The sequence below is a fragment of the Mesoplodon bidens genome, assembly GCF_964165515.1.
Source record: "Mesoplodon bidens genome assembly, chromosome: 2".
Lineage (NCBI taxonomy): Eukaryota > Metazoa > Chordata > Mammalia > Artiodactyla > Ziphiidae > Mesoplodon > Mesoplodon bidens.
In genome coordinates, this window is record NC_138177.1 from 81805051 (window position 1) to 81825435 (window position 20385).

Here is a 20385-nt window from a genome sequence, read left to right on the forward strand (position 1 = left end):
ACAATTGGCTTCTGCCCATTCAACTACCATCAAAGTTTTTACACGGAGACGGACAGCCTAAGACTGAAAATATTTATTGGTAAGCATTTATTGTAAACTCACTAATAATGAGACAGGCACTGATCTAGACGCTAGAGATAAAATCCCTGATCTTGTGGCACTTACCTTCGAGCACAGCGGCTCTCAAACTCCAGAATGTATCTAAATCACCCAAGGGATTATGAAAACAAATTGCTGGGAACCACCTACACCGCACATCCCCAGGGCCTATTTCTGATTCAGTAGGTCTGGGGTGGGACTGAAGATTTTTCATTTCTAACAAGTTCTCAAGTGATGCTGCTGCTGCAGTTCCCCGCTTTGAGAACTACTGTAACTAATACGTGCAGGTATGTCCTGGATTTCCAAAGCAGGGCAGCCACCTGCCCTTGGCACACAAAAACTACCACTACAACTTGGCACACTGTTTTTCAAAGTTGCCATAGTTCCTGTGTAGCCAAGCAGGACACTACATGGCGTTCCCAGGTCAGACACCACTGCCGCCCCCCACCCCTCGCCCCCCCGCTGCACCATGTCCTCCACCTGCCTCCCGTTAGTAGAAAACCTTTAGCCTCCTAAGCCTTCCCTGAGTTCCAAAGAGCAAATGTAATCAGAGAAGTGAGAAAATGCAGAAACAAAGGAATCAAGCAAGACAAAATAAAAAGTTTTAGCCATTAAACAAAATCAAGGATCTTTACATTCCTCCTGAAAGGCTATGGAGATAATATTCTGAACCATATCCTTGAGCTGTTTTGCAGATACTGAAACCCCAACCAGGTGGAAGAAGTTAATTGTATGCTGACCACCAGCACGTAGACTCCAGGCCAGTTGGAACTAGAAGGTTGATGGTGTTGACTCCCAATTACCTCACTACCAACCAATCAGCAGAATGCCCACCAGCTGATCACATGATCACATGCCCCACCCCCCTCTCACTCACCTTGACTTTAAAAACCTTTCCCTGAAAGCCAGTGCGGGGGAGGGGTGTCTTCTGAGCATTAGCTGCACTTTCCTTCACCACAACCCGGTGTCAGTACACTGGCTTGACTGCCCACAGCGGGGTGGACCCAGCTTTGGTTTTAACAAGTGCACTAAATCAGATTCACTGAAAACACCTGGTTACCATAAGAGACAACTGCTGAAGGAGATAAATTAAGCTTGTCTGCTCTTAATATGGAAATGTGAAAGGTATTCCCCAAACACCGGTGCAACTTAAAAAACACAAGAATACTAAACAGAAGTTACAGCCTTCTCCTGGAACTGTTTTTGTTTGCTGTTGTTGTTGGTTCAGTTTGTTTGGTTTAACGCTACAGCGTCTCTTTCTATTACAACCTGATGTTTTAGTCTACTTTAACAGGAAAATATTCAATGCCTGTAGTAATACTTTCTTTTAATGACCACTTACAGGCCTCATTTTTCTTCTCCTAGGAACCAACATAAAGCCAGTTAAAAATGAAGGAAAGATAATATTAACATGGCAAAAATGCTCTTAACCTGGGCCATTTGATCAATTCTTTACCAATTCATCTTACTCCTCTGGCCCCAGCCCCTTAACTGTAATTGTTGTTCATGGTAGTCTTCTGCCATCTACCACAGTATTTTCCTTGGAGACTTCATACAGCATGCCTAGGCCCAGGGACCCATCACATCCCTACTTCCAGTCTGGCCCACATACCTGAAAACTAAGTATATAGCTCCAAGAGCTTATTAGACATCCCCATCCGAACACCTTGCAGTATCACATTTAACGTGTATAAAACCAAACCTACCTTGCTTCCTGAACCCTACTCATTTTTTTCTGACTCTAAAACACACAGCTCTCCAAGCCATTCAGGCTCAAAACCTTGTAGTAACCTTTGGCTCATTAATATTATTTAAACAGCCAATAATGAAAGAGTGCTTGGTAACTGATACATTAAAATGTATATAGCTGAGTAAACATATGCAGTTAATTTCATATTTATTAATTGAATTAATCATAATTAATTGAATTAAGTGGGTTAATACATGTAAAGTGCTTAAAAGGATCCTTCACAGTTACCTTGCAAGATAGGTACTATCTTATCCCTATTTTACAGACAAGGAAACTAGACACAGAGACATGAAATAGCTAGCTCAAAGTCATTCAGCTGGTTTTAAGTGCCAAAGCCAGATTACAAACCAAGCTCCCAAATTTCCTCTTTTAACCACTAAACTATTTCTCTTTGCCTCCGTCCTCTCTTTTGTCAGAAACTTCTACCTGTTTCTCTGAAGGAGGATCCTTTTCTCTCTTTCCACTACTTTCTGTTCCAGCTCTTTAACACTGGGTTCCTGCACTATGTAGCACCTCCACCTCCATGTTTTTCATTCTTTTCTTTTAAAAGTCATTAATACTACCTGACTAACCTTTTCAAACGCACTAATCCTACCCCAAAACCCTTTAAGAGCTAAATAGTGTGCCGTTCGCAAGAACTCAACCTGTCTATTCCTCTTTAGTTCTCGCATAAACTTTTCTGTCAGGCTAGCTGGTTTCCCTCCTTGTCCTGTCACCAGCCTTCTTCAAACTGTTCCTCCCCCTTAGAATAACATGCATTCGCCCGTCTACCTAAGTGTTACCCTCTGAGGCCCACTTCCTTTGGGGCTAGTCCAATTCTCCTTTGAAGTTTTGAGGCAATGGAAGCCTTTTCCATTGCCTCAAAACTTCAACGATCTTCCATACGCTTTTCGGAGAGAGCTCACGACCTAACCTTCCTCTATGCCTCTACCACCCCTGCTTCTTAACCCACAGCCCCCGAAAACATGCTTCTATGATGCGCTGAAAGGCTGGACCGCCGGAACAGACCTGTCAGATGTCCCTAAACCAATTCTTTTCAGTCAGGAGAGGGTGAAGTGGGGGTTCCGCACACCCACCACGCTGCCAGACCATCCTCAGGCGAGCCCTGCAGGCGCCGAGTGAACTAGCTCAACACCGCACGCACCAGCTTCGGGTGTCCGCGGCCGGCTTCCCAGGGACGGCGGTGGGGCTTCCGCAGTGGCCCAGGTGCCCCTCCACCCTCGAGGCCGGCCCCAAATCCCCCTGCTTCGCCCGCTGCTGGCAGCACCAGGAGGGCCTCAGCCAAGACTAAACAAACCCGAGGAGAGAAGCAAAACACGCTCGGCCGCCGCGCACCTACAGTACCTTACCTTGGCCTCCACGAGGCTCCGGGCTGATTGGACCCGCCCGTCGAACCCACCCCTTCCGGGTCCGCTCTAGAAGCCTCTTCCGCCCGACGTTCCCTTTGCCTTCTGGGGGAAATGACGTAAGAGCTGGGCTCTGATTGGTGAGCGCCGGCCGGGAGCGGAAGGTGGTGTTTCGCCTGCCAGGGCTCCTGTGGCTGGTCTCTCCAGCCTCCTGCGACTTCGGCTGCTTTGCCCGCCGAGCTCCTGGCAAGGCTTGTCCGGGGATGCCGCTCGGCCGCTTTCCACGAGGAACTTAACCCGCCGTGCCTACCTCCCGGATGGGACCTCCGGAATGCTGTGAGAGGCGGGACAGAGGCCGGGAAGGAAGGCGGGGCGGAGCGGGCCGGGGGCGCGGCGGGAGGCGCACGGGACTCGGCCCGGGCTGGGGGTGCAGGCATAGAGGGCTGGTTTTGTCAGTTCTCCGCAAAAATGAACCTGGCGCTCCCCCCTCTGCTGTTGGTCTGGTTCCTCTCGCCCGAGGCGCTGTCGGGGAGAAGTTACCCACCAGAAGATAGAGGATAGGCAGACCCGGGCACAAGGGACAGTGGTGCTCTAGCCCCTGGGGAGGCGCGCGCCCTGGGGTGCAGGAGTCGAGTTTGCGTGGTCGCTCGTGTGGACTGGGCGTTTCACGGACCGAGAGCTGCTCGAATCAGGGCTGGGTAGGCGCTGAGCCCAGGATGCTGAGTTGTCTGGATCTCCGCAGTCCCTGGAGTGACATTGGTCTGGCTTTTGGTTTCCGCTCCTTGGTCGCCGGAGGGGGAAGTGACCAGGGCTGACTCCTCCTAGCTTGGTAATTGAGGCTTTAGGTGCTCTGTCACCAAGTGGGAATTAGCTTTTCTTTCTTGCAGTTTTGTCCGATTTTATTCTTGGGCTGCATAAAAGTGTTTAGAAAGGAGTTCTGATGTCTGTAGCTGTGGAAGATTAAAGCTAACATATAGGTATATAAAAGAAATAAGCCTGTGCCTTCAAGATAGCTGCAGCCAGCTTAGAAAATAGACTTTTTTCTATATTACTTGATTTTCTTCAGGCGTTCCTTGAGTTTTTAAGACATGTTCACCTAGTCTGCCATATTCAAGAAAATGATAAGAGTAGAGAATGGATATGATCAGGCTGTAAGCAGATGTAACAGTGTAGGTGTTTGAAACAAGCCTACGGTGGGTTGGATGAATGAGAAGGGAGGAAATTGTGGCAACAGACTTACTTCAGTTAAGTTTGATGGGGAAGGGAGCATTTAGGTGAGCGTGTATGGCTAATATATGAAAAAAATGTGTATATATATGAGGAAAAAACGTGCTTTAGTACATAGTCTAGATTACATCTCGATGACACCCCATGTATTATCTGATTCTAAGAAAGTTATTTTACAGCTGTATAAACTGTAGATAACTACTGTCAATACTAAATCATTTTATCTGTAGACATGAAAATTCTACATGTCTTTTAGAGGTTGAGTGTAAGTTTTGCCTCACGTACATTCATTTCAGTATTCCTGATCTATTAATGAGCCCAATTTTGGGACTCCCTTTATCAACCATTTGGCTGGTTCCTTTGTGAGTTAAATAAAATCTTGAACCATGTTCACTTTTGTATTAGAATGAGTCATGATTTTATCTTAAAAAATTAATTTAACATTATTAAATATTATGGGAAAGGACAATCACAAATGGAAAAAATAATTTTGTTTTATTTATTATTATTATGTTTTGGCCGCATCGCGCGGATTACCGGATCTTAGTTCCCTGACCAGGGATAGAACCTGCACCCTCTCCAGTCCTAACCACTGGACCGCCAGGGAATTCCCAGAAAAAATAATTTTAATGAAAGTTGTTGTAAGCAACTTCGATTGAGTGCTAAGATAATGCATCTTATAACTTCCCAATGCACTACTTCAAGAGCACAACCTTAGTTTCTTAAGTTTCAGAATTGCTCAATGTATTAATTTTATAATTGAAACATAGTAAAGTTCTTTTTTTATTTTGGAGTCAAAACTTTAACAATAAGTTGTGCCAGTAGAAGCGTTTCAAAGGCGACGATATATCAATAAATAATAGTTAAATTGAGATCCTGAGAAAGAACCTACCACGTGACAGTCTGTCAGAGCGTAAATAACAACACGGCGTTACTGCAAAACTAGAGAAACACTGACAGTCACGACACAGCACAGTAGACCCAGAACCTGCCACTCACACACATGTAAACCAGTACACAGGAATCATCTTCTTCAGTTTAGACATCGATAGATGAATAGTAAAGTTCCTTTAATATGAAGGTGGTACTACTAACTCACCATTAGAGAGAGCATGTGTTTGGCTGGTTTTGAATGATGGTGTTAAATTTGACCTGGGCTATTAACACAACTTAGAAATCTTTTGTTATACTGTATTTATTGTTGACATATTTGACTGCTTCCATTTGTTTTTCCATCTAAGTAACTTTCTAAAAAGTCATTCTTTCTATTTGCATAGAATGATTCTTAAATATAACAGATTTGGTGTTGGGATAGGGGTATTGTGCAGAAATGTCTAAGTACCTTGAAGTTTAAAATATTGAAATACAAAGACGTAAAGACATAGAGAATGGTAAACCTATAATTTATACAAAAACAGTGAAATAGAGCTGGTAATGAATGGAGGTCAAAAGCATGGACCAGCTCTCTTTGTACTTTTATCCAGGCCTATCTAATCAATGTAAGCATTTTGAAGAATAAGAAAACAGATTTAAAGTTCTTTTCTCTTTTAAATGATATCATTTTCTCTTTTTTCAGACAAAAAATCAGATTTTTTTGAGACAGTGATCTAAGATGTTCTGCCTGATTCTGCCCTGTCTTGAACAATAAAAGTCTAATCCCTATAACCAATCCAATTAATCATATAAAGCACTATTTGGAGGACTTCTTAAACTAAAAGCTGACAAGATTTTGAGAAAAAAAAGATGAGCTACAGTGTAATAAGAACTGTTATATACTCATTACTAATTTGAATTGTAAAAGATACATAGTGGGTTCTCTTTATCCGCATCTAGGGAGGTACTGAAGATAACCATTAAGATAGTATGGCTAAGGAAATAGGTCTGATTCTGCAATCTTCTGTTTGTTCCATGTAAACTTTGAGATCCTGGGACGTAAATGTCTTGCTTCAGGAGCGTTTTTAGTAAGGTTTTGTGTTTGCTTATGAACCTGTTCAAAATACAGGACTGATCAATTGATTTTCAGTGGAAAGTCCTGCTCTTTAATGTTATCCAGAATTCTGGCTAAAGCTGTAGATTATTGTAGCCTTCCCCTCCTCCTTTCCTTATCCGAGCACTCTGTATTCTATCACTGGGATTCCTAATTTGCGTCTGAGAAACCCCTCAGATTTTTTTCCAGACCTGTGCTTGTATGAGCTCATGTAGTCACAATTTGGGTGATGAAAGGGTTTTCATATTTCATATAATTCTCCAAGGGGTGTGTGACTCCAAGAATGTTAAGAACCACTGTTCCTTAAGGATCAAGGATCAGATTTTCCTGCCTAGCTTGGCTTTGCTGCTCCATTTGCTTTATTGCCAAGGTGTGTGTGTTGGGGGAGGGGGAGATTTAAATCTCTTTTTGATGAGAAAAATACATTTCTGTTTAGAGATGGAACTGAAAAAGAATTCATTGTTAAATGCCATGACACTTTCATATAATGCCATTAAACTTTGCTCTACAGTAAGAGCTCTGAACATTACCTATTACTCATTTAACACTCAGTATCTTGTGTGTCACAGTGACTTTTAAGATCTTGGAAGAAGATCCAACAAACTATACTGACAAGATGTGGTTGGACATATAGGAGAACCACCAGAGTGCACTGTCAAAGAAGATAATAGAGTTTCAGGGAGGGAATAATCAATAGTGGATGCAGCTAAAATTTGATTCGCTCTTGGACTTGACATTTGGAGAATTATTGATGGAATAATGGAAGCAGAACTGCAGTGGGTTGAATACATGGAGGAAAAGGAAGTAGAGCTGTGAAACAGATTACTCTTAAAGTTAAATGGTGAAAAGAGGAGTTTGTTGGTATTCTGAAGAAACGGGGTAGGGAAAAAATTTGAGAGTAAGAGACTCGGGAAGGAGAGATCAGGTGTAGTGAAGGGATACTTGATGTTATTACATTCTCTTAGAGGAAAGCTAGGCAGGTGCAGTAAAATGCTTAAATAAAGGTGATTTGGCAGGCTTAAAAGTGTGGAATATACCCGAAAATCACTTAGAAGTTGGAAAGAGTGAATGAAGATAGAGACATTTTGAGTTGGAGAGAAGTTAAGATAATTTGAACAATGACTTCTCTTAGAGCATCAGGAAAAGAAGAAAGGCAATGGGATATGATGTAATGGAAATGGCACAGGTTTTAGTGCCAGCTGGTCTTTGATTTGGATCTCAAGGTACCACTTACTAGTTCTGTTACCTTGAGCTGATAATTGAACCTCTGGGTCTTGGTGCCCTCACTGTAAAATAAGTGTTCTAATACCTACTTTGCAGGATTATTGTAAGGATTAGAAAGCATATTTGTAACATATCTAATACCCTGTGGTTCTCTGTAACTTCCACAGTTGGCCTTCTTTTGTTCCTTCAGTGTCTTAGGCTCTTTCCTGCCTTAAGGCGCCCAGATGTACCCTTTCTGCAGCCTGTAAAACTCTTCTACTTTTGGTCTCAACTCTCACTATCTGGAAGAGACATTCTCTGCCTCTTCAATTTAAATAGCTCCCCCCTTCTTTGTTGCAGGACACTTATCACAGATTTTAACTATGTATGTATTTCTACGATTATATCTTTGTGTGATTTTTGTGGGGCTATCTCTTCCATTAGACAGAGACTCAGCACTTAACAGTGCTTGAATGAATGAATGCCTGGGACCTAATAGGCAAATAAGCATTTATTACCTCACAGTTTTTATGGGTCAGGAATTCAAAAGTTGCTTAGTCTTGTGGTTCTGGCTCAGGGTTTCTCATGAGGTTGTGGTCAAGATGTCAGCTGGGGCTGGAGGATCCAAGGTGATTCATTCCCATGTCTGGCAGTTCATGCTGGTTGTTGGCAGGAACTCTCAGTTTCTCCCCACAGGGGCTTTTCCATGAGCTGCATGAGTGTCCCCATGTCACGAGAGCTCACTTCCCCAGAACAGGCAGTCCAAGAGAGCATGGCAGAAGCCACAATATCTTTTATGATCCATCCGTGGAAGTCACACACTGTCATTTCTGCAGTATCCAGTTGGGTACACTGGCCAGCCTTATTCATTATGGGAGGCATCTACACAAGGGCATTAACATCAGGAGGCAGGTATCATTATAGGACATCTTGGAGGCTGTCTATCACAGATGCTGTGTGGAATAGCATAGAGTCATCCAAGAATGACTCAAAACAGTTTTCTGTTAGTGTTGATGGAGGGCCAAGCTAACATAGGAAACCATGTATTTGTTTTGACAGCAGAGAGGATAACTTCTGATTTTCTTCTTCCCTACTGGCACAGGAGCAGATCAGAGAAAACAGATGTAGGCTTGACCTAGGTGTTAGGGGTTAACAAGTCATTACAAGGGCAGACATTGAGATAATTAAGAGTGTATCTTAATTCACCAATTTGTTTTTTGGTTTATCTGATGCTCATTAGAGAGTCTTTGACAGTGAGTGTCTTGGTCTTTGCCACACATGAAAACATCTCTTTATCTCAACAGTGGTGCAGGTGACTTTCACATTGGCTCTGAGGAAGTTGTAACTTTTATTGTGCCTTGCTCGATGCCAGGTGCTCTGCTATGCAGTTTTTTTTTAAAAGATTCTTTTGATATGGACCATTTTTTAAAAGTCTTTATCGAATTTGTTACAATATTGCTTCTGTTTTATGTTTTTTTGGCTTTTTGGCCAAGAGGCATGTGGGATCTTAACTCCCCAACCAGGGATCAAACCTGCACCCCCTGCATTGGAAGGCAGAGTCTTAACCACTGGACCGCCAGGGAAGTCCCTGCTGTGCAATTTTAATACAAATTATATCATTTAATTCTCACAATAACCATAGTAGTACATTACTCCTATTTTAGAAATAAGAAAACTCTGGTTTAGAGTCAAAGATAATATGACTATTAGGTGGTAGGTCCTCACCCCAAACTCAGGCCTTCTGATAACGGAGCCCAAGCTTTTACCATTCTGCTTCTGCCTCAAAGTGTAATTGCATATGGAAGTATTTACCTTAAAATACTAAAGAAACCGGATTCAAAATTGTACGTACCTTATGATTTTACCTATCACAGAAAAAGGTAGGAACTACTTTTTGGTATCTTTCAAATGTTCCATAAGTGAGTATTACTAAGAATTGGAAAGAAAAGTTATTTTAAAGAAGTGATTTTGTCCTGTAATTTGACATTCAAGTTTGCAAAATGAAAACTAAGTTTGTTTTTAATGGACTTTTTAATATTATGGTTAAGAAATTTCAGCATGAGTTGTCACCAAAAACCTGTGGATAATTTTTTTAAATTATGAATTTCTGCAGGGTGTCATTCCATTGAGCTCAAGGCAGTTCAGCCATAGACAGTGAGTGTAGCCTTCACTTGTACTCTGTTCAGCTTGTCCAGTTCCAGGCTGAATACTTGTGAACTGATGAACAGGACTTGTGGTTGCCTCTAGTTTCAAAGGCCAATTGGATGGACTAAACACCAACTTCGAGATAAAATTAGTTTATTTATTTCAAAATAATATCAAAGGAGTACTTAGTAACAAATAAGAATAATCCTCCGATACAATTTTATCCTGGTATGATCTACAAGGCCTTTCTGAAGTTGTTATATAAATGAGCACATTTCCTACCACACAGTGTTGGTGCAGGAATTAGAATATTGTGTCAAATCCATGGTTCATTCCAAATAGTATCCCATGTCTCTCAGCAAGAAACAGCAAGAAATTAGGTATAGAAGGGCATGCTTTTTCTCCTTGACTCTTAACAAACATTAGGATCATACAGAAAAGCTTCTCAGGAAGTTCACATACCAGCTGTCATTCCCTAATCATCTCTCTGCTCTCATGTATGTTCAGTGTTACCAGCGATCTCCAATTTACCAAACCGACTAATTAGTTCTTAGTCCTTACTCAACCTTTCAGTAGCATTTAACCCTAGGTGATCCCTCTTGAGCATTCTATCTAAAATTACTTTCTTCACTTGGCTTTTAGGGTACCACACTTTCCAGATCTTCCATTCTTATCAATGCTTTTCTATCTTTTTTTTTTTTTAACTTTTCCTCTTTCCAGCCTCTAAATTTGGCCTTAGGACTGAGTCCTTGGATCTATTCTCTGTTTGCATTTTCTCTCTTGGTGGTCTTAAATACCATCCATATGCTGACTTCCAAATTTATATCTTTAGCCTGACCTATCCTCTGGGCTCTATCTAGCCTCATGTAGCCAGCCAATTGCATGTTTGATATACATACTTGGGCATCTAATGGGCATCTCAAACTAACACATGCGAAAACATAAGGAAAAAAGTACCTTGATTATTACTCCACCTGCAACCTACTCCAGTCTTTTCCTTCTCTATAAGTAGCATTACCGTCTATTTAATTGCTCAAGCAGGAAATCTAGGAGTAACCTTTGATTCTGTTCTTTTCCCTCACCCCCTCAGGTGCATTTAGAAAGTCTTGTTGACCCTACCTTCAAAATTCATTCCAATTCTAACCATTCTTCACCACCTTCATCACCATCACCTAGATTACTCCAGTCGTTTTCTACTGGTCTCTGCGTTTACTCTTGCCCCCACTCAGTTTCACTGTAGCTAGAGTAACTTTTTCATATATTTATATTAAGTCATTATCCTTATAGGGACCCTCTAATAGCTTACCCTCATTTACACTAAGATCTGAACTTCTTATCATGGCTTACAAACTAGATCATCTGGCCTTTCCTTGGCTCACCAACCTCATCACCTGCTACTCATTACCTAGCTCACTGTACTCTAGCCAAACCAGCCTCTACGCTCTTCTGGAATAGACCAAGCTCCTCCCTGCCCTTTTGCCCTTTGTACTTGCCATTCCCTTTGCCTGACGCACCCTCCAGAGCTTCACGTGGCTTGCTCTCTCACTTTATTTAGCTCTCTGCTCAGATATAACCTTTTTTTTATAATACTCACTGCCTCCAGTCGTTTTATTAGATACCTGCTTGCTTGTTTGTTTATCGTTTTTCATCTGCTTTCAAGGAAGCATCAGCTCTCTAAGGGTAGAGACTTGCTCTGTCTTATTCACTGTGTGTCCCCAGTAACTAGAACAATACCTGACACATAATAGCTGCTTATAGAGATTTATTGAATGAACGAATCTACCATTTTACTGAAATAGCTATCTGATTTATTGCCAAATGAAGTATCATGTTAAATTTTCCATGAGTTTCTGTGGTACTTGGCACTACATGTCTTCCTATCACCCTTCTCTTGTAATTTCTACATTTCTGTACAACCAACCTTATACCACATCGGTGTCTCATGTACTATATGCTATAAATTGTCAAATCCTGTTAATTTTGCCTTTGTATGTTGCCTCACAAATCTATGCCTTCCTCTCCATCTGTTTCTCTACATAGTTCAGACCATTATCTCTTACTACCTGATTGCAGTAACCTCCCTGCTTCTCATCTTCCGTATTAGACTGAACTTTTTAAGTTGTACCTATTCTTTATCTTTGTATCTCTTGCAGCACCTGACACTCCCCCTACCCCGCCAATAGCAGACACCCAATGAATGTTGAATGAATAGTCCTGTGTTTCTGGAAAGTAGAATTGATGGGCCGTGTGATTATTTAAATGACTGTAATTCTCTGGAAATAATTTGTGTTTCAATAATCCCTCTTTCTTCCTGTTTTAAAAGAGCCGTAGTAATTCATTGTTGTACGTTTGATTTTTTAATGGACTGTTTAAGTGACTGTAATCACACAGTGTACTATCGGAGCATTTCACAGCAAGAGTTTTGCTTTTTACTCTAATAGAAGTAAAGTAATACCCGTGCTTCTCTATTAAAATGATTCTTTCTTTTCTCTTAAGCTAAAGTCTACAGTGAATATTGAATTGCTGAGGAATTTGGGAAAAGACAAGCTGAAGTTCCCATTCCATGGATCCCTTGGGTGCACCTTCCCAGTTTGTGGATGTGGATACACTACCAAGCTGGGGCAATTCTTGTGAAGAACAATTACCTACTTCTGATACTGCAGCTGAAACATATCAGGAAGAGACTATTAGATCACCTTTTCTTTACAATAAGGATATCAATGGAAAAGTGGTTCTCTGGTAATTCCTTGGTTAAATCATATCATGATATAATAATACTTTCTCATAATTTCTTCTAATTTCTTTTTTTTCATAATTTTTTCTAAACTCTTTTTTGTGAACCCTTGCATTATGGAAATATTACTTTGCATACACATTTAGAGCTTTATTGAGACATAATTAACATACAATAAACTGCATATATTTAAAGTGTACAGTTTGGTAAATTTTGACATGTATACACCCATGAACCCATCACCAGAATCAAGATAGTGAATATATTTATCATCCCAGAAGTTTTTTTGTGTCCCTTGGTAATCCCTCTCTCCTGCCCCTCCCTGCCTCAACGTCCCCAAGCAGTCATTCATCTTTCTGTCGCTATAGATTAGTATGCATTTTCTAGAGCTTTATATAAATGGAATCGTGTACTCTTTCTTTAGTCTGGCCTCTTTCATTCAGCACAATTATTTGAAAGTTCGTCTGTGTTGTTGCATGTAGTAGTAGTAGTACATTTCTGTTTTTAAAAAAAGCTTTAGAGATGTAATTCATATACCATACAAATGCACTAGTTTAAATTGTAGAAGTCAGTGGTTTTTAGTATATTCACAAAATTGTGCAGCCGTCACCAGAGTCAATTTTAGAACATTTTCATCACCCCAAAGTCCTGTTCCCATTAGCTGTCATTCTCCATCTCACACACATCTCTTATGTAAGAAGCAATGGAATGACATGATGGTTTTGTGGGTTTCAGGGTTATAGCAATTGCGTTCAAGATCTATCTGAGATGCCGTATTAGCCTTTCTGAATCAGGAACAACTTTTTACTATTGCTTAAGCTTGTGAACTGGTAAAACCAATGTTGTGAAGGGAGTGAAGACAGAATGTTTTGAAACAATTAGAAACTAGCTTTCTTATCTGCCTCCTCTTCCCCACACTTGCTCTTATTTATTTTCCTCAGGAAAGGAGATGTGGCATTACTGAACTGTACAGCTATTGTGAATACCAGCAATGAAAGTCTTACTGATAAGAATCCTGTGTCAGAAAGTATCTTCATGCTTGCAGGGCCTGATTTGAAGGAGGACCTCCAGAAACTTAGAGGTGAGTGAATTTTCTTAGGTATGTTAGTGCTTAGGAAACATTTATTTTGACGTTTGAAGAAGTATGTTTTGCGTGTAAGTGAGAAACTAAGTAGATGTAGCTCTTTTGTTGTTAAAACTAAATAAATACAGTCTTTGAAAAACCTATAATGTGTTAGAAGCTGAGTGCCGAGACTTTACTCGGACTTTACTGGGTAAAACCCCTCTGTCGTGTTCCTGAATTTTAAAATGACAGTCATCATAGCCAGTTAGATTTTTGGTAACATTTTCTTGGCTGTATAATGTCTTGTACCAATAAGCCTTATAAAACAACTATTCTTTGTCTAAACTGAAAAATTTTTATTGAGTTTTGATATTGACAGAAATTTTTTATATACCTCCTGGACATAGAGTGTCACACTTCTGAAATGACATTGACTTACTGGTAAAAACCAAGTGTGTTCTGGGTTAATTCTGTACTTTTTTTTTTTTTTTTTTTTTTAAACCAGAACATTCTTCTTCTGGGAATATTTCTTTGGAATTGGAGACAGAACGAGTCCTGTTTGTTCAGAAGCTTGTTTACCTTATTTGCATTTATTTTCTTAAATTACCAACCTCACAACTTTTTGTTATTATTATTTGTGTGCAAAGGGAATATTGTGAAATTCAACTATCCCATTTTATAAAAAATATTTTTGAAATACAGCAATTTTTCTTAAAATGTAAACAGCAAATCCCACCTATATAAAAAAATCTTCATTTCTTAGACTTCTACAAACAATTGGTTTCTAACCTAATAAAGATATTAGAATTTGAACAGGATCATTTATAATGCTGACCATGAAAGAAGAGATAAAGAGAGAACAATTGTATTATCTGATCAAGAAACTGAACTTTGTGAGGGTAGATGTGGGAAAAAACCCTCAGTTTAACTAAAAACATGATGCCATGAAGAATATGTAGAAATTATAATATGTATTAGCGATAATACTGAGAAGTTCTTTGATATAAATAACAGAGAAACTGGTCTGGAAAAATTACTAATGAGTGCACATGCTCACTTACACCTTAGAGCTGGACTTATGAATTAAAAAAATATAAAATTTAAATATACAAAATAAAAACTCAATTTTTAGCAGCATATGTTTGGAGGGTCTCCAAGCTGGGGTTCATATTATAACTCTGTCCTTTACTAACTGTGTTACTTAGGACCAGTTATTTCACCTCTGAGCCTGAGTTTCCTTATCTCTAAAATGGGGATGATCATAGTCCCTACCTCAGTTCCTGACACATAACAAGAGCTCAGTGAGTATTTGAGGATGGAAAAACTTAATTTCATGAAGAATAAATTAAGTAATGGACATTAAGTGCTAGGCACATCCTCAGTGTTCAGTGTTGTTGCTGGTGCTAGTTACACTCCTCAGTTGTATTGCTTAATGAACCAGTGCTAACCTGAAGAGAGATTATTAAGGATGCACTGAAGGGCTGAGTACTTAATTCTGTCCTCTTTTTACATGCTTAATAATAACTTAGTAAATGATTACAAAGTATGACTTACCAAGTTTGTAGATGATAAAAAGCTGGGAGGATTTACAGGAGACATTGGATGATAGACTAAAGATTTTGAAATATCCGAACCGACTGGAATTATGAGCCAAAGAAATGAAAAAATCAACAGGGATGAATATAAAGATCTTGCAGTAAGTTGAAAACATTAATTACCCAAGTTCAGGATGGGGAAGCCCAGTCTGACAACACCTTTTATATAAGAATTTGCTGTCTCAGTAAAATGGCATTATCATCTCCTCCATTTTTCATGCAAAAAAACTTTAGGGTTAATACTTTCCTCTTCCTTATTCCCCACATAAAGTCTGTCATCAAGCCCTAAATAGATCTTGAACCTCTCTGTATTACCACCACCTCCAGCCTAGCCTGTGCTGTGTCATCCCCTGCCTGGACTACAGCCATTGCCTCCCTCCCAGTTGGTCTCCTACAACCCTTCTTTACTTGAATCTGTTTTCCACATGTAGTAAGTATTTGCTTTTTAAGCTATAAATCCCTTCTTATTACTCCCCTGCTTCAAACCATTTAGTGGCCTCTCATTACACTTTCAGTCCTAACTCCTTAAACTGGTCTCCAAGTTCTTGCAAGGTCTCACTCACTTACTTCCAGGTCCCCTTTTACCTTCCTCAATGTACTTGAACCAGACTGATCTCTCATTGCCTTGTCATCCAGCTCCTTTTCAATTTTGCATGTGCTGTTGTTCTTTCAATTCTTAACTCTTAATCTTAAGTCTTTGCTTATATCTCTTCCCCAAGGCACTATTTCCTTTTACTTCAGAATCACTCATGGTATATGCTCCCAACCTGTGGTACTTGTCTTTGGTGCTCTTAACACAATTGTAATTTTGTAAATTGTTTATATAATTATTATGTCCCTATTAAACTTTGAACTCCTTGAGGACAGGAACCATATGTCTTATTGGCCTCCACGTTCCCAGTACCAAGTATAGTAAAGGCATCCTTTCAGTAGCTGATAGATGAATGAATAGAAGTTCCCTGGGATTTTAACTGACTAGACTCCAAGATGATAATGCATCATTTCTACTGAAAACACTAAGAGTATCAGATGCATCATTGCACAACATCACAAGTGAAGGTTTGTAATCAGCTTAAAATAAACTGTTACATTTATAAGATGTTTAATGTAAACCTCATGGTAACCACAAAGAATAAAACCTATGATAGATACAAAAAAGATAAAGAGAAAGGAGTTAAAGCATACCAGTTTAAAAAAAAGAAAGTAAGACAGCAAGAGAGGAATAAAGGATAGGAGACTTAAAAAAAACTCAGCAATTAACAAAATGACAGTAATTACCTATTAATAATTATTTTAAATGCAAAAGGACTAAATTCTCCAACCAAAAGACACAGAGTGGATGAAGGATAAAAAAAGAAAGAAAGAAAGAAAAAATCCAACAATATGCTGCCTACAAGAGACTCACTTTAGCTTTAATGACACATACAGGCTGAAAGTGAAGGAATAAAAAAAGATATTCCATGCAAATGGAAACCAAAAGAGAGTAGGCGTGGCTATACTTACATCAGATAAAATAGACTTTCAGTCAGAATTGGTCACAAGAGACAGAGGTCACTATATGGTCCAAGGGTCAATTCATCAAGAGAATATAACAATTGTAAATATATGTGCACCCAACATTGGAGCACCTAAGTATTTAAGGCAAATATTAATAGAACTGAATGGAGAAATAGATGGAAATACAGTAATAATTAGGGACCTCAATACCCCACTTTAAATATTGGATAGATCATCCAGACAGAAAATTAATAAGGAAACAGAAGGCCTGAATAACACTATGGTCCAAATGAACCTAAGTCATATACAGAATATTCCATCCAACAGCACCAGAATATACATTCTTCTCAAGCATACATGGGACATTCTCCAGGATAAATCATATTGGGCCAGAAAGCAAATCTTATCAAATTTAAGAAGACTGAGATCATGTCAGGAATCTTTTCTAACCACAGTCGTGTGAAACTGGAAATCGATAACAAAAAGAAAATGAAAAAATTCACAAATATGTGGAAATTTAACAATATGCTCCTGAAAAACCATTGGATCAAAGAAGAAATCAAAAGGGAAATCAGAAATTATCTTGAGACAATGAAAAGGAAAATACAACATGCCAAACTTATGGGATGTTAAAAAAAATGTTTTAAACCAGTTCTAAGAGAAATTTATATCACTAAATGCCTACATTAGGAGAAAAGAACAGGTCAAACAACCTAATTTTAAACCTCAAGGAGTTAGATAAAAAAGGCCAATCTAAGCCTATAGTTAGCAGAGGGAAGGAAATAGTAAATATTAGAGCAGAAATAAAAGAAATAGAAACTAGAAAGACAATAGGAAAAAAGCAACAAAAAGAGTTGGCTTTTAAAAAAGAGAGACAAATGTTTAGCTAGACTAACCAAGGGGAAAAAAAGGACTCAAAATTCTAAATGGAAGTGGAGATATTACAGCTAACACCATAGAAAGACAAAAGATTATAAGAGACTACTATGAACAATTATTTGCCAACATATTGGATAACCTAGAAGAAACAGATAACTTCCTAGCAAACATGCAACCTAATAAGACTGAACCATGATGGAACAGAAAATCTGAACAGACAAAAGGAGTAAGGAGACTGAATCAACAATCAAAAACTTCCCAACAAAAATAAGCCCACAACCTGATGGCTTCCCTGGTGAATTCTACCATACATATACATATAGAGAAGAGTTAATACCAATTCTTCTCAATTTCTTCTGTGAAAAAGTTGAAGAGGAGTGAACGCTTCCAAATTCATTTTACAGGGACAGCACTACCCCGATACCAAAGCCAGATAAGTATGCTACAAGAAGAGAGATTCAAGATGGCAGAGGAGTAAGTGGACATGGAGTTCATCTCTCTCTACAGATGCATCAGGAATACATCTGTGTAGATGCAACAGTTCTCACAGAACACTGGCTGAAAACTAGCAGAAGACCTTGGACACCGGAAAGGACTGTAAAAATCCCTGCATAACTGTGTAGGATGGAAAAAAAGAAGGGAGAAGGAGAAGGAGAGGAAGTGGGACAAGACCTGCACTCTGGGTCAGGGGAGCTGAAGCAGAGATGCCCGAATTCGGGGAAACCCCCTCTCCGATGGGGATATTGATTGGGACAGAAGGGCAGCATTTGAGGCTGTCGGAAGAAGGTGAAGCGGCCAACCTGTGGCAGACGGGACAGAGTGAGAAATACACAGATGGTCCATACCTCAGGCCTATGTGCCCCGGACTGGGATGTGTATTCACAGGTGTGCAAGGCGGCTGGGAGCTGGTGCATGGGGATTGGAGAACAGGCCCAGAGTGAGAACTGCTGTGGGCTGTGGGGAGATGGACTGAGGGGACAGGAGGGAGGAAATCTGCAGCAGGGAATGCCTGTGGAGGAAGACTGGACTGCCATGGAAGCAGGGTGCGATTGCTGAGTCACAAGATGGGTGAGGAGCCACTACTGTAACCTCTCCCCACATGCCAGTGCCTGCTGACGACAATAAAAGAAGCCCACTCAAGGCTGGCTCTCTACGCTGGCTGCCGAGCAATAAAAAATCAGAGCTGGCCTTCACGTGCTGGCTTCAGGGCAAAAAAAAGAAAAAAAAAAAAAAAAGCCCTGTCAGGGCTGGCCCTTGCATGCCTGCTGCCAGGTGCCAGAAAAACCTTGGCCAGGACTTGCCTTCATGTGCTTTATGCTGGGCGCCAGAAAAGGCCCTCACTAGGGCCATATCTCTTGTGTCTGTGGCTGCCAGCTTCCCTGTGCATTTGGGGCTGTCAGCGCTCCCACGATCCAAGCAGTCATACCACCTCTGCACCCGGTCCTCACGGGGGCAGACCCTAGAGCTCCAAGTCAACCTCAGGACCAGACTCCTATGGGTGGACCACACACAGAGGTGGGAATAAAACCAGAGCTGAACCCCAGTGACGGGGTGACTGAGGAAGATCAAAAATCCTTCCATCAGCTGTACAAGCTGCAGACTAAATCCCTGCAATCAGTTAGGTAGATCCTGCCTCTAAGGAATATCTGAGTAGACAATGAGTGTTCCCACAAATGAAAATGGTTTAGCTCTGGCAGCTGTGGACGTTGGGGGCAGCACATGCAGGAATTGGGCCAGATCAGAGTCTGAGTGGTGCCCACAGGGCCCACAGAAGGTCTAGAGACCAGCCCAGAGGCAGAGGAGAGCCTCTTGGGGAGGCGGAGGTGGACTGTAGCTCACGGCGTGTGCAAGGACACTTAGAGCAGAGATGCCAGGGACACATAATTATTACTATTAATTTCATTGTTTTGATTCGTTCTGTTCTTGGTTCTAGCTTTTTTTTTTCTTGGTTTTTTGGTTTTAGGTGGGTTTTTTTTAACTCTTTTGGGATCTCCATGTTTTATAACATATTTTTACTGTCTATTTTTTTATACATTTGTTTTTACTTTGCTTTTCTGTGTTCTTTTCCCTAACTTTTTTCCTTTTTCTTTTTCTTTAATATATTTTCCTTTTTTTAATATATATATATTTGTGTTTCTACTTTGCTTTTCTGTTGTCTGTGTTTTTTCCCTTTTTATTTTATTTTATTGTTTTTTAATATCATTTTTGTAAGTTCTGTTTCGTTGCTTTATTCTTCAGTGGTCACACTGCTTTGGTTTTGTCTTTAGGTTATGTGTTTTTGTTAGTTTTAATCCTAATTGTTTGATTTCATTTTTGAGTTCTTCTGTTTGTCTGGTTATTCTCTTGTTTTTTGTTTTATTTGGCTCTGTTTTTGTTTCTTTTATGTGTGTGTGTGTTCCTTGTTTCTCTTTTTGTTTGATTTTGTTTTTACCATTTCTCCAGGGTTTTGTTTGTCTTTTTTTTTCTTAAATATACTTTCTATTTTTTTTAATATTTGTTTCTACATTGCTTTTCTGTTGTTCTGTCATCTTTCCCCTTTTTCTTTATCTATATCATTTTTGTCCGTTTTTTCTGTTTTTTTGTTTCATTCTTCAGTTGGCACTCTGCTTTGGTTTTGTTTCTGGGTTTTTGTCAGCTTCTTAATTGTTTGATTTCATTCTTGGGTTCTTTTGTTTGTCTGGTTGTTCTCTTGCTATTTGATTTATTTTGCTCTATTTTTCTTCTGTATGTGTGTGTGCTGCTTTGTTTCTGTTTCTGATGGTGTGATTTTAATTTATAGCATTTGTCTGGGGTTTTGTTAGTATTTTTTTTTAATCCCCTTTATTGCCGGGATGAGTGAATTGTGGGGTCTTGGTCCTTT

General features: G+C 39.9%; 2 protein-coding genes across 4 annotated transcripts in view; one reads left to right on the forward strand and one right to left on the reverse strand.

Annotated features, from left to right (window-relative positions):
* The window catches only part of WDR3 (WD repeat domain 3), a 37616-nt gene extending 34359 nt beyond the window's left edge, over window positions 1–3257 (reverse strand). Inside the window, exon 1 of one of the 3 annotated variants that reach the window (XM_081226301.1) lies at window positions 3199–3257. The gene's annotated coding sequence lies outside the window, so the exon portion shown is untranslated. The other 2 variants (XM_081226303.1, XM_081226302.1) reach the window with 2 other exon arrangements.
* Window positions 3258–3343: 86 nt separating this feature from the next.
* GDAP2 (ganglioside induced differentiation associated protein 2) overlaps window positions 3344–20385 on the forward strand; it is a 71414-nt gene continuing 54372 nt past the window's right edge. Inside the window, exons 1-3 of the mRNA XM_081226516.1 lie at window positions 3344–3531; window positions 12254–12496; window positions 13433–13572. Coding sequence (XP_081082642.1) covers window positions 12321–12496; window positions 13433–13572 — 316 coding nt within the window. The 5' untranslated portion in view covers window positions 3344–3531; window positions 12254–12320. The remainder of the gene's footprint in view (window positions 3532–12253; window positions 12497–13432; window positions 13573–20385) is intronic.